General features: G+C 39.1%; 1 protein-coding gene across 1 annotated transcript; it reads right to left on the bottom strand.

The window, feature by feature from the left end:
- Window positions 1–1,237: 1,237 nt before the first annotated feature.
- LOC127080766 (uncharacterized mitochondrial protein AtMg00810-like) lies at window positions 1,238–2,079 on the bottom strand. The gene is made up of 2 exons (XM_051021068.1): window positions 1,905–2,079; window positions 1,238–1,425 (listed from the first exon to the last, which is right to left on the bottom strand). Exons 1-2 carry the CDS (start codon window positions 2,077–2,079, stop codon window positions 1,238–1,240), a joined length of 363 nt encoding a protein of 120 aa, XP_050877025.1.
- Between the last annotated feature and the right edge of the window lie 12,720 nt (window positions 2,080–14,799).

Raw genomic sequence — 14,799 nt, 5'->3', positions numbered from 1 at the left:
ATTAGAAAAATGGTTTCAGAAAGAGTGAAGCTGACATGGTTTCATAAACCTATTATAGGTCATGGTTCAAATTCTGGCCAACCAATTATTTTAAAGAGAATGATCCAGGAATATTGACTCAGGAAGATTCTGCAATGGTTTCTAATTCTAAGCATGGTACATGTCTCAAATCCAAGAAATCTAGGAGCAACAAGTCAAAAAACCCTTCTAAGTAGATCAAGTGAAAGATTATGCAATGGTTGTTGTGATATTTTATGTACTTTATGTTTCATCATTTTGCAGTTTCATTTTGTAATGAATTTATGACATGCACTTAATGTGCCATTTTGTAATGACTTTCCTTTGCTGGTTTATGTGCACTTTATGTGCCATTTTGTAATGACAAAACTGATTTATGTGCACTATCTTTGCTTCTTTTTATCAATACCAAATATTTCACTTAAATTTTTTTTTGTATTGGTTGTCTTTGTAAGATAATGGAAATTGTGTCCTTCTCATTGATCTAAATAGAATATATATACATCAATGTAACATTTGGTCAACTATCTAATTATGATACAATATAGTTATAGAAAATTAATTATGACTAATTATAACAAAATATTCTATTCTATCACACCCCCGCAGTCGAAGTGAGAGGTTCACGAACGCTTAGACTGGTCCGAAAATCATCAAAGAGAATGTGAGGAAGTCCTTTGGTGAAGATGTCTGCAATCTGATGTCTTCAGGGAACATGAAGGATGCGAGCCTGACCACGAGCTACCTTTTCCTAAACAAAATGAATGTCCATCTCAATATGCTTAGTGTGTTGATGCTGCACAGGATTACCAGATAGATAGATGGAACTAACATTGTCACAATACACCAAAGTTGCCTGAGGAATGGGAAAATGGAGTTCCGGGAGAAGATTGCGAATCCAACACGATTCAGAGACAACATTAGCAATCCCCTATATTCGGCTTCAGCACTAGAACGGGAGAGAGTTGGCTTCCTTTTAGAAAAACACAGTAACTAGATGTAGAACGTCTGGTGTCAGGACATCCACCCTAATCAGTGTCAGTGTAGGAGATAAATTTGTAATGGGAGATGGGGATAAGTGTGGTTCAAAATGTAAGGTTCCCTGAACATAGCGCAAAATGCGCTTAAGAGAAAGCATGTGTTCCGTGCGAGGGGCATGCATGTGAAGACAAACTTGTTGAACAACATATGATATATCAGGTCGGGTGAAGGTGAGATACTATAGGGCCCCTGCAAGACTCCGATATAAGGAGGGATCCTCATAAGAAGTGCCAGATGAGGTGCTGAGTTTCTGCTTGGTGTAAACAGGAGTGGCTGGTGGTTTACAAAACGTCATGCCAACACATTCAACGATCTCTGAGGCATAAGTGCTTTGACTGAGAAATATGCCATCAGGATGACGAGATACTGCAATACCCAGAAAGTAACTCAGATGGCCCAAATCCTTCATTGCAAACTTAGATATTAAGAGTGACATAATTGATTGGCGGAGGACCTGAGTGGAGGTGATGAGGATGATGTCGTCTACATACAACACAATGTAGGCCATGTCTAAACCTTGTCGATATATGAAGAGGGAGTGGTCTGATGTGCTATGGTGAAAGCCAATGGTGGTGACATAGTCAGTAAAACGTTGGTACCATGCCCTAGGCGCTTGCTTGAAACCATATAATGACTTCTTCAACCGACATACATAATCTGGATGACGGACGTCACAGAAACGCAATGGCTGATGCGTGTAAACAGTCTCATGAAGATCACCATGTAAAAAGCATTTTGGACATCCAGTTGATGAATGGGCCAGGGTTTGGAGAGAGAAATGGTAAGCACAATTCGAATGGTAGCGGGTTTCACCACGGGGCTAAAAGTCTCATCACAATCCACACCTGCAACCTGTAACCTGCCATCACCTACAAGACGAGCCTTATAATGCTCAAAGGAGCCATCAGAATTTTTCTTATGCCTAAAACTCCATATACATCGAATAAGATTAGCATCACAAGGACGAGGAACTAAATCCCACGTCTTATTTCGAATAAGAGCATCAAATTCAGATTGCATTACGGATTTCCAATTCGTGTCTGATAAGGCTAGTTTGGGGTTTTTAGGTATGGGAGAGATGGTGTGGTCAGAGTGAGAGATTGATAAGTTAAATATCATGTGGGGTTTGACAATGCCTTTCATGCTTCGGGTGGTGATGGTTCGTGTAGGTGGTGGTGGATGCGGTTGAATTGATGGTGGTGATAGAGAGTTTATTGTAATGGGTGTGTTGATCGAAGAGGTAGGAGATGATGATTGTTTGTTTATTAAGGGTAGTGGTTGGTCAATTGGGATTGTGGGTGTTGTTTGGTTATGTGCAACAGGTGGTAAAATTTGATTTTTCCACTGATGTATAAGGTAGGAGTGAAGGTCATCATCTAGGAATTGATAAGAGTGAGGTGAAGGGGAGTGTATCTTGGTGAAGGGAAATTGAGTTTCATCAAAGATAACATGCCTCAAAATTATTAATTTTCTATTAAACAAATCAAAACACTTGTAACCTCTATGATTAAGCGGATAACCCAAGAAGACACACGGAGTAGAGCGGGGTTGTAACTTATGAATGGTAGATGACGGGAATAATGGATAACATAGACAACCAAAGACTCTGAGATGTGTGTAGGTGGGATTACGATGATACATGAGTTGTGTTGGTGACTGATTATGAAGTGTTTTACAAGGAATAATATTTAACAGGTAAGTTGCCATGTGGAGAGCATGATGCCAAAACGAGGGGGGAACAGAAGAATGAGCTAGCATAGTGCGTACCATATTATTAATGGTTCTTATTTTGCATTTCTCTTTCCCATTTTGTGAGGATGTGTGGGGATAAGAGAAACGAAAAACTAAACCATGATCAATGCAATATTTTTGAAAAAGCTCATTATCATATTCACCGCCATTATCACATTGAAATGTTTTGCTTTTTGCAAAAATTGAGTTTGAATGAGTTGAGTAAGTGACTTGAACGTTTCAAACACATGAAATTTTCTACTAATAGGAAAAGTCCACAAGAAGTTTGTAAAATCATCTAAGAATAAGACATAATATTTATGACCAGCAGAACTTAAAATTGGAGACGTCCATAAATCACTATGTAAAATGTCAAAAGGCATCAAAGTCGTAGTTTGAGAATAAAAGAATGGCAATTTAACCTGTTTGCCTAAAACACAATAGTCACAAACGACAAAAGAATTAAAAGGTTCACAACATATGAACTTACTTTTGCAAAGGGAATTCAAAACAGACACGCCAGGATGACCAAGACGACTATGCCAAAGACTGGATGTGAGACCGGCAAAACTGGGAGGAATGGTAACTGGATAAAGATCTCCATGACTGTCACATTTGAGAAGGGTGATCCCCGTCTAAAAATCAGAGACAGTAAAACAAAAAGGATCAAAGGAAACATAAACATTGTTGTCATTGGTGAGTCGTCTCACAGAAATTAAATTTTTAATATTTTTCGGGGCATGCATGACATGGTTAAGGTGAAGTGGTTTGTGAGATGTGGTTATTTGTGTGTCAGGTGCCGTGACTTGAAATTCCATGGCCACTGCCAACAATGACTTTCTGATTTGAATTACTTATTGGAAAATAAGATGAGAGATTACCTTGTGATGCGGTTGTGTGAGATGTTGCGCCCGTGTCCATGTACCACTGATTGTCAAGAGTGTGGAGTGACATGGTGTGCATTGCAATCTCAATGTCTGTCGGTATCTGAGATGAGGTAGAGGTTGCATACATCTGAGGACGCTGTCCTAGAATTCCCGGCTGCTTAGGAGGATCGGCAGGGCGTGTCCACTAAGAGGTAGGATACGGACATGGTGGCATAGTCCATGGTTGTGGAGTCCAACCCCATGGTTTCCAGGTCGGGTATTGTTATTGTTGTTGCCAAGGAGGAGCGGACCAAGGTGAGGGAGCGTTGGGAGCTCCAGAATGAGGTGCACTACGGTTACCACGTCCCTCTCTACGACCCTGGTTGCCACAAGAGCGAGAATGGTTGTCGAGGCGGCGGTTGCCACGCTGAGAGGTGTCTTCAGTAGGTTTCGGATGATGTAATACCCCAAAATTTACCCTTCATTTTTCCTGGAAGCATGGTTTAATGTTTTACACTTCATTAGCATCATATTAGGTCATACTCATTGCATACTGCATTAGTGACATGGAGATCAAGTTTTGATCGATCACTCCTTAATAGAAGGAGCCCACATAAAGCAAGATTGAGAATTGGACTTCATTTTCTAAGTATGCAAGTCTCAAGGGTCTCAGGGGGGGGGTCTAAGTATCTTATTATGGTCCTCAGTTCATCAGTGAAGGATTCGAAGCTATCAGAGTGTTCATCTGGATTTAATCAGAAATTAGGGTTTCATGGCTACCTGCAACAGGCAATGTTTGGTTGGAAGTAGAGGAGCTCATCCATGTCATGATTAGAGAGGCATCTTGACCTATGAAGATTCACAATCATCTCAGAAAGATCCATTGGCAATCAGTGCAATCAGTTCCTGATCATTTTGCCCTAAAACCAGGGTTTGGTATAAAATCAGTTTATTTCTGATTCTTTGGGTGAAACTCTTTTCCATGGCCCTCCATGTGTCCACAAGGGTATACATACAAAAAGTCAGCTTTTTATTTGAGCTAGAAGTGCTTCAATTGATCAATGGAATCGGGAATCAGACATTTTGGGAAAAGTCAACTATGGGGCCAGAAAAGTCAACTCCAGACATTTTGAGAGTGAAATCTCAAAATCCATGCCTAGGGGATCCTACATGTGAAATTTTATCAAGGTTGGATCATGGATTCATCATTTAATCAGGAATTGGAAAAGGTACTTAATTTGGAAATGGTTGACTTTCCATTTAGGGCAAGTTTTCATGATCGTTGCACTCACTTTAAGCCTATTTTGCATCAAGATAAAAGCTCCATTTGAAAATTTCTCCAACATGAAAGTTGTTCCCCTTGTTCCAAGATTTCTAGAGATATAAAGTTTTCTCCATTTGGATTAGAATTGAGAAAGTTATGCTTAGTCAAAGTGAGACATGTTTTTAGGACACTTAGAAAAGTTTCTAAGTCCAAAATCTTCAAAATTTGTCAAGACATCTTGGCCAGTTTTCTTGCACTTCAAGGCATTATTTGAAAATACTTTCTTCACAACAATTGTACCTTGACATGTCCTCTTTCACATCCTTTTGGAATCATCTCATTTGGATCCATGGTTTGAGAGATACATTCATTTAAAGTGGGCACCATGACTTGATTTTCTAGGCAGATTTTGGGCATGGCTGGCCCAATCAGATTTTCTAAGCATGCTACACAAACCAGTCATGTTTTTTACCTCTTTTAGCCATGCATTGGACATCCATTCACTTAAGTTTGGCCCAAAATAACAACATTTTACACCTCACTTCACACTTTTATTCTTATGGATAAATCACTTATTAAAAAGCCCATGAGAACACCTAATCCACCCTATTTAAGAAGTTGAAACCCTAACCCTGAAGGGGCATTAGAATTTTGTGGCAAGGAGGCAAAGCTTCATCACATATCATATTCCAATCCACTTCTATTTTCCATTAGGTAATCATCTCTTCCATGACCATGTTTTGATATATCTACGCTTACTTACCATGTTCATCACCATTAATCCTTCCATTTTCGTATTTCTTTTTCTTATTTAAAATATTTTCTTCGTCCATAAAATTACCCAAAAATCTTTTTCACTTTTCTTAACGTTTTATTTAATTTTATATAATTTTTATTTTCGAATTTTTTTTAATATTAATATTTTATTTTAATTATTTATTCTAAATGGTCCATTTTAACACACTTTTTTTATTGATTTTATTTTTATGACTTAAAATTATTGTTAGCATTTGATTTTTGGGATGAAGGTTGACCACTATCTCATGGTCAACCTGGCCTTTTCTTGGAATTTGATTTCTCATTTTGAATTTATTTTGGATTTATTTTTGACCTAGTTTGGTTGGTTGACTTTTAATTTGACTTCTATTTTATTTTAACTAATTCACATACCAATTTTCGTTATTTTTATAATCTTTTTGGGGGATGATGATGTCCTGACCCCACCTTATTTAGTTTAATTTTTCATAATTTTCTTGCTTAATTTACTATTTATTCTTGATTTATTTCTAACCTAGTCTTATTAATTGACTTTTGGTTTGACCTATGTTTTGTTTTAATTAATTCACGTGCCAATTTTCATTATTTTTAAAATACTTTTGGGGGATGATGATGTCCTGACCCCATATTATTTAGTTTAATTTTTTCATAATTTTCTTGATTAATTTGCTATTTATTTGTTATTTTTTAAGTTGACTTGAATTTTCAGTTGACTTCTGTATGATCGATGTTTGACTTAGGGATTGCTTATGGCAATTGAAGAGATATTTTGATCCTCCCTCGTTCATATCATATGCCATGTATTAGAGGCCTCTTACCTTGATTTTATTTGGTCCTTACCTCATTTCCTGATTAAATTATTCAGTGGACCCTTCGTGTGCATATTTTCATCTGTTTGATTCATCTGTTATCTTTTATACTTGTTTCTCTCATTCATGCTTTCTACTGCTTGATTATTTAACATGTTCATACTCCCATGTATTGTTTAAATGCTCCATTATTTGATTCTTTGGTTTGATTATATATTGTTTATTTATCCGATCTGATTGATAACTATTGCCTACTTGTATGATGTATGAGGCATATATTCTTATTGTTTGTTTGCCATGAACAATCCCCATTCATAACAAATGTACCCCTCTCCCATAAAGTGTATAATATTTATTTCTTTATTTCTTTAGTCACCTATTAATACAAGAATTAAAACGAACATCCGATAACCATTTCAAAATAAGATCAAAAGCTCGATCCAACGTCGAGTAATCATTTTCAAAACTTAACAGAACCAGCACGCATTCATCCATCCTCTTGTAAGTCGATTGCCTCAAGCATCTCCATCTACTTGTAAGTCGATTGCCTCCGGCATCGCCATCTACCCTTATCCGTAACTCCTCTCCTCGCTCCATCCGTCGACTCTTGTTCCGTTTAGGTAGCACCCATTAGGTAGAACCCTTTGTATGATAACATAGGTAGAATTCTCCTATTCTTTGCATGCTAACATTAGGTAGATGTTCCCCTTTGTAAATCCTAACACATAGGTCCATATTGCATGAAAACTCTAGAGCAGAGCTTCCCCACTTTTAGACCTTCCGTGCGTCTCCGATCTTGTGGCATGTCAGTCCGTTCTATTGCAAAGAGGTAACTGCCTAAGACTCGATTCAGTGAGTTGCAACACCTACTGCTAGGACGTTGAACACACTGCCCACCCTCCTTTGACACAGCTGGTGTCCTCTTCTGTAAGTTCATGTTCATATGGAAATCCTTAACCCCTAGTTAGCCGAACTATGACAACTCTGATTCTCATGTTCAAATGAGATACGTAGGCACGAGACGCGATGTCTTGCCGAGTTTGACTGACGACTAACAACTAATCCTTGCTTGCTTTCGCCCTTGCTGCGATTCTTTTCTCTCGCCCTCGTTGCGATCGAGACCGTCCCTTTCCCTTGCCCTAGGTTCAATCGAGACCCTTGTTCCCGTAGTTAGCCGAACTACGTTTTGCTCTGATTCTCATTCCATATGAGATACGTAGGCATAAGACGCGACGTCTTACCGAGCACACTTCTCTTTATCCCATAGGTAGCCGAGCTACGAAGACTCTGATTCTCATACTCAGATGAGATACGTAGGCAGTGGATGCGACATCCTTGTGAGTCATTTTCTTTTAACCTTTCTTTTAGTAAATAGTACTTTAGATATACCTACACCCTTTAGACTAGAACAACACTTATGAAAAGGGCTCCCTAGGAGTACCTAGGATGTTTTGGGTGCTTAAAACCTTCCCATTGCATAACCAACCCCCATACCCAGATCTCTGACATTTTTACTAGTTTTTGATTCGATAAAACTTTTAGGTTTTTGTTCGCTTTTTAACCATTCCTTTGGATAAATAGAAGTGCGGTGGCGACTCGACTTGTATGGTTTACCTTGGATTTAGTCAATATCTCTAATGGTAACGAATACCCCACTACAGAAAAGTGGCGACTCTGTTGGGGACTATCATTTGCCTTGTGGGTTTTGCCTACTTTTCATATTTGTTGTATTGTATGGTGTATTGCTTTGTGACATATTTTTGTGCAATTTGGGATTACTGTATTGTATGTAATGATTGAATTGTTTGAATATTAATTCCTTGTATGCTTGGTGATCTTTGTGAGATGAGTTCTATACCCGAACTCGAGTGCACTTAGGATAGGAGAATGGCATAGTCTTGTTGACTTGTGTGGAGTTATTCCTTAGCAAGTTGACTTGCAAGCCCATTCACTTGGTGGAGGTTATGTTGGGATCAATAATGTCACACGAGTAGTCGTGGTTAGGCATTACTCTTTCCAATATATTCCTTAGAAGCCAAGGACCTTAGTTTACCACGCCCATCTTGGCCTATTTTTAGGACGTAGTGCGAAGATCGTTCAAGTGTAAGATTTGATACGATTGTTACACGATACTACACTCATAAGAGTCTCTCTTGAGAATATTTTTGGAATATGAGTAGTCGTTTATCCGATAATATCCGAAAGATGGGATGATGACTATGGGAACCTCTTGTAGAACATGATTGTCAGGTTTAACCATAGTACACTCCCTTTGGGTGGTTCTTAACCAAGACTCCATGCTCGCGACTCGCAACAAACCCTTGATTCGTGGTTGATCTGTTCTTGTGTATCCTTAATATCAATGGAACTTGGATGTTGATAAGGTGTAAACCATAATCCACCAAAATGGATGATTGATATTAAGGATGACTTGATCCATCCCATGACCTTTGTGTGGTATGATTTGCTTGATCCTTTAGTGTGATTGTTGCATCCATGCATTCATGCATTCATACACATCCATATCATCAACAATGAGAAAATTTTCAAGGAACTTAAGAGGTCTATTTGCAAATTTTTAGACATGGATAAGCAAAGAAGGAATACAAAGAAGTACAGTTTCAGACAACCCGACTTGAAAGAGTTAAGGAGTTTGACATCCTATGTATTAGATCCCTTGGAATTCAAGGCTCGTCATGGGAAGCTTCTGTTTATTCTGGCTACTCAAGTGGATGAAGGTCTAATGAGTGTGTTGGTGCAGTTCTATGATCCCTTGTACCGTTGCTTCACTTTTCCGGATTTCCAGTTTTTGCCCACGCTTGAGGAGTATGCCTATCTTGTGGGCATACATATCTTAGACCAGTTGTCGTTCAGTGGCTTGGCGAGAGTTCCTTCTTCTCAAGAGATTGTTGATCTGTTGCGTATAGATGAATCTATTATTGGTGCTTATATGACTACCAAAGGTGGAATTTAAGGTCTCCCGTCTGATTTCCTTATTGATCAAGCTATTATGTTTGGGAAGGCCATGAGTGAGGACGCCTTTGAGGCCATATTTGTACTTCTCGTCTATGGGCTAGTGTTATTCCCCAACATCGACAAGTTTGTGGATGTGAACGCCATTAGGATTTTCTCTACTCGTAATCCCGTTCCTACTCTGTTGGGTGACACTTATTTCTCTTTGCATATGAGGAATGCAAAGGGCGGTGGTACCATTGTGTGTTGTTTGCCTCTGTTGTACAAGTGGTTTATTTCGCACTTGCCTCATACGCTCGCCTTCAAGGAGAACAAAGGATGTCTACGGTGGTCCACGAGACTTATGTCTCTCACTAATGATGATATCTTTTGGTACAACCGTGTATATGATGGTGTGCAGATTATCGACTCTTGTGGTGAATTCTCCAATGTACCTCTTCTTGGTACATGCGGTGGAATTAACTACAACCCTATTTTGGCACGTCGTCAGCTTGGGTTCCCCCTAAAGGATAAACCCAATAAAATTCTATTAGAGGGTGTGTTCTTTCAGGAGGGTAAAGATCCCCAAGGCTTGAAGGGAAGGATGGTTCGCGATTAGCGCAAGATCCATAAGAAAGGAAGGAAGGAGCTAGGTTCGAAGAACTGTATCGCTTTGGAACCCTATACCTCTTGGGTTAGGAGGAGAGCTTCCGAGTACCTCATGCCGTATGAGTATCCAAGACCCACACCTTTGGTTGTGGCTGGGCCTTCAACCCTCCCTAGCCAAGGAGTAGAGGAGTTGAGAGACGAAGACCGTTCGCGTGCTTGGATCCGTGAACGAGAGGAGTTGCTTCAGCAGATCAGAGAGAAGGATGATTTGATAGAGTTCCTTGAGCACCAGGTTATTGATGATCATGATGACGCATTGACTTCTCTAATTCCTCAGTCTTCCAAGTTTTTGAAGAGGAAGTATGATCGACTCACCAAAGAGAAGGCAGATATGGAGGCAGCCTATGAGAGGGAGGTGAAGAGGCTTCGTGCAACTTATCTTCCGGTCTCGAGGGCTTTGGACGATTGCTTCTAGGGATCCATAGGATGTTCATTTTCCTTCTCTCTTGTATTGTATTTGGTTACCAAGACTGTACTTCTTTGGCGTAAAAACATTTCCAAATATTAATTGACATGATATTTCCGTATGTGATAAACGTTTAATATTTCCAAAATTTGCAAATAAGACTCTAAAGTTCCTCTGATATAAAAATTAAATCATAAGTATTGCATGCATCATGTTTATCTATTCCCAGGGGTTTATATCTTCTTCTTGATTCTAGTCGGGGTTTTCTTACACTGTTTATCTAATGTGAGACTGGAATCAAGGGGTAGAATACCCTTTGAAATTGATAAACATGTCATTGCATTTGCATATTCATTAGCATGTCTTGCATAACAGGTACTGCCGCAGTGTTTTCATCTTGTTTGGTATTCCATTATTAGGATAGCTGACTCAGGCATTCACCGATACGGTACCCGAAGGAATCAACAGAGAGCAATGGAAGGTTTACAAGCAGAGCTTGCTGAGATGAGGATTCACATGAATCAGTTCATGGAAGTGGTCCAAGGAGTGGCTCAGGGACAGCATGAGATTAGATTGTTGGTACAGGGGAATCCCCTTACAACTCAATCGGAGGTTGTGGCCGATCCTCCCGCTGGAGATGTAATATCCCATATTCCCTTAAGTTCTCAATTAGTTGTCAGTTGAGACCGATTGAATTCCTGTGTATGATATCTTTTGTCATTTGTAACAATTGGAGCTCCTATGTGCTCTAAATATTGTCAGTTGGGACCAATAGAGTAACTAGTGAACTCTGAAGGGATTAATTATTAATAAAAGAGACATACCAATATTAATAAGTACAAGAGAGGACATTTTTGGTAACATTAATAATTGGTCAATTGGTACTGGAAGATAAAATATCAATTAAGATATTTTATTACTACTTGATATTATATATATATATATATATATATATATATATATATATATATATATATATATATATTATATATATAATTGCGTGGTGTAGAAAGAAAGAGAAAGGAAAAGAGATAAGAAGAAGTAGGTAAGAGAGAGTGAGAGATATCAGAAAGGAAAAGGAAAAGAAAGAGAAGGAAAGAAGAAAGAAGAGAGAAAGAGGGAGAAGATAAGGAGAAGAAACTCATGGGAGAAGAAGAAGGAGGAAGCCATGGAAGCACCATCATCTCATCTTCATCATCACCAACTTCATCTTCTTCTTCTACTAGGTGAGTTCTTAGATAGTTTTAGCATTTGGGGAAAAATAACCTATATTTGTGGGGTTAGGATTTGTGTGAATTTGTGATGAACTTGTTGTGTTCATACTCCTTATCCATGCTATGTGTTGATATCATGTTGTTGTTGTTGAAATTGTGATACTTGGGTGTCTAATTTTGATGTGTTTTGTTGTTGAAGTTATGGAGGTTAATCACTTGAATTCATAACAATATAAGTTATTCATAAAATGTTCCATGAATCATGAGTTAACCATGTTTTCTATGATTATGGTGTTGTTGTAATTGAACATGGTTGTTGAGGTTGTTAAGAACATGTGTTTACGAGGTTGAGGGATTCTTGAGTGTTGGTTGTTGTTGCAGAATCATGTTATGTGAAAATGGTAGGTAAAAATGGTAGATGGAAAGGAAAATAAAAGAGGAGTTATTTAAGGAAAAGAAGTGGAGTTATTTAAGGAAAGAAGTTACTGAGAATTAATGGAGATTGGAATTTTCCCTTTTTCAAACTTTTGAGGTAACCGGTTAACCAGAAAACAGAATACACTTCTGGGAAGACTTCGTGAGTAGGTAACTGGTTAACGTTTTTAGGGTAACCGATTAACATGGAAACAAAATTCAGTTTCTGGGCAGAATGTGTCACCAATGGGGGTCGAATCTAGGACCTCCCTGAAACTGTACAAGCCTTACCACTAGGCTAGAGATGTTGTTGTTGAATACTTATGCAATGAATAAATATTAATCTAAATCTTGATTAAGATAGATTAATGAATTAATTGAGTGGTGTAACTCCGTTTTGGACACGGACGGATGCGTTAGAAGGATAACGTAAAGGGCTATTATTATTGTTCCATGTTATAAAATATTATGTGATTTATAAATGCCATGAATTTTATCATGATGAAAATTAAATATTGTTTTTATGTGGAAGGTGAAGTAACATGATTAAAAACTTTACAAAGATGAGTGAGGAAACCTAGGAGAATAACGTGATTAATAACTTAGAAATACGATCTAGGTTATGGAACATGTGTGATATATGTATGAGAATACGGTATTCATTCGTACGACGCTTATGTGAGGTCGTGGACGAATTGTTGCCATGATTGAGAATGAGACGCATTGTATGAAACATGCCATATTATTATTTGTGTATTGTGGTGAATGAAGTCACCCATGATTGATGAATTTTCTTATGGTTCGTGGAACCGATGATTATGGAACCGATCATGTATTCAGAATGTGTGTTTTTCTGTGGTGGTACACATCTCTCGTGGTATGCTTAGATGAGTAAGCATTGGGATGTGGGACCAATTATTCGAGCCTCAATTGGGTTTGAGCCCCAACCATGAAAAACATGGGGGAAAGGTGGACACCTAAGTGGGTTAGAGTCCCATACGGTGAAAGATACTCTAAGTGGGTTAGAGTCCCATACGAGTGATGGTTCTTAAAAATGGGTTCGAGTCCCATAGGGGAACCTGATATCCACCGTGAAAGTCGAATCATACGAGCATGCATGAACCAGGCCTGGCTTAGACGTAAGTCCGTTCGGGAATTGATGCGTCGTGATCTGAATAATGATCGTGGTTGAGTTGTGAGAACTCAAATGCATGTTGCCATAAAATTGCGAGATAGTTTCCCCATCGCTCAAGTCTTCGCTCCCTTGTTGACTTGAGTTGGTTATGAGTTGAATGTTGATTAGAAACCCTATAGAGCCGAGTGGATCCATAGGATAGGAGAACTCACTGAGATTATTATCTCATCCCATCATTGTTGTTATTTTTCAGGTAATTCTTTACAGGTTGGATTTAAGAGAAGCTGTTATGGATGTTTCAAGGAATCCTGTTTATTATGATCTTCCGCTGTGGAGTTGTGTGTAGTGAAGATATTGCACATAGTTCTTAGAATTTATTTTTAGGCATTATTGTATAACATGTTCCATTGATGTTTTTAGTTTGGACATGTATATATTTTTTGATGCCGTTAGGCACTTATGTTGTGACAGTACCAAAATTTAACACTTGTATGATATTATTCTAGATATATATTATACGGGTTGTTACAGGAGAGGCTAATGGACCCAATGGACCGGGGCCTATCCCAATCCCACATGGCTACCTTGGTCAACAACCCATCCATGATGATCAGGAGGATCAATTCCCCCTGCTTCAGGAGGAATTTGGCATGGGCCATGGTATGGACCCTATGTTTCGAAGACTGGAAGAGAGGTTGAAAGCTGTGGAAGGGCAGAATGCTCTTGGTGTGGATGTTGCTGACTTGGGGCTGGTCCCAGGCGTGAAAGTTCCGCCAAAATTTAAAGTCCCCGTGTTTGATAAGTACAATGGCAACTCTTGCCCGAAGACTCATGTACAAGCTTACTTTCGCAAGATGATCGTGTATTCTGATGATGAGAAGCTGCTCATGTACTTCTTCCAGGACAACCTAGCTAGGGCATCCTTGGAGTGGTATATGAGGCTAGACAGAGCCCATATTCGCTGTTGGAGAGACTTGGCTGAGGCTTTTATGAAGCAGTATCAGTACAATACGGATATGGCACCTGACAGGACTCAGCTCCAGAATCTGTCTCTCAAGAGCAATGAGTGCTTCAAAGAGTATGCTCAACGCTGGAGAGAGATGGCTTCCCGTGTTCAGCCTCCGATGTTGGAAAAAGAGATGGCCAACATGTTTATGAACACACTGCCTGGATCTTATTTGGAGCGTCTGGTGGGTTGCGACGCCTCGAATTTTGCTGATGTGGTCTCTACCGGTGAGAGGGTGGAGAACTACTTGAAGACGTGTAAGATCCAAAACGGGGTTGGATCATCTTCGGGGTCAAAGAAGTCGTTCTTAGGAGGACAGAAGAGGAGAGAAGGGGATGCAAATGTTGTGTCTTCTTATCAGAGCAGAGGTAACCGAAGGAGCAGTTTTCAGAATTACCATCAGCAACCTTATGTTGCAGTTGTGACCATTCCGGCTGCAGCACCAGTGCAACAACAACAACGACAACATCAACAAAATCATTACCAATAACAACAGG

The sequence above is a fragment of the Lathyrus oleraceus genome, chromosome 5, assembly GCF_024323335.1.
Source record: "Lathyrus oleraceus cultivar Zhongwan6 chromosome 5, CAAS_Psat_ZW6_1.0, whole genome shotgun sequence".
NCBI classification, from domain to species: domain Eukaryota; kingdom Viridiplantae; phylum Streptophyta; class Magnoliopsida; order Fabales; family Fabaceae; genus Lathyrus; species Lathyrus oleraceus.
This window is presented reverse-complemented; position numbering and strand designations above follow the sequence as displayed.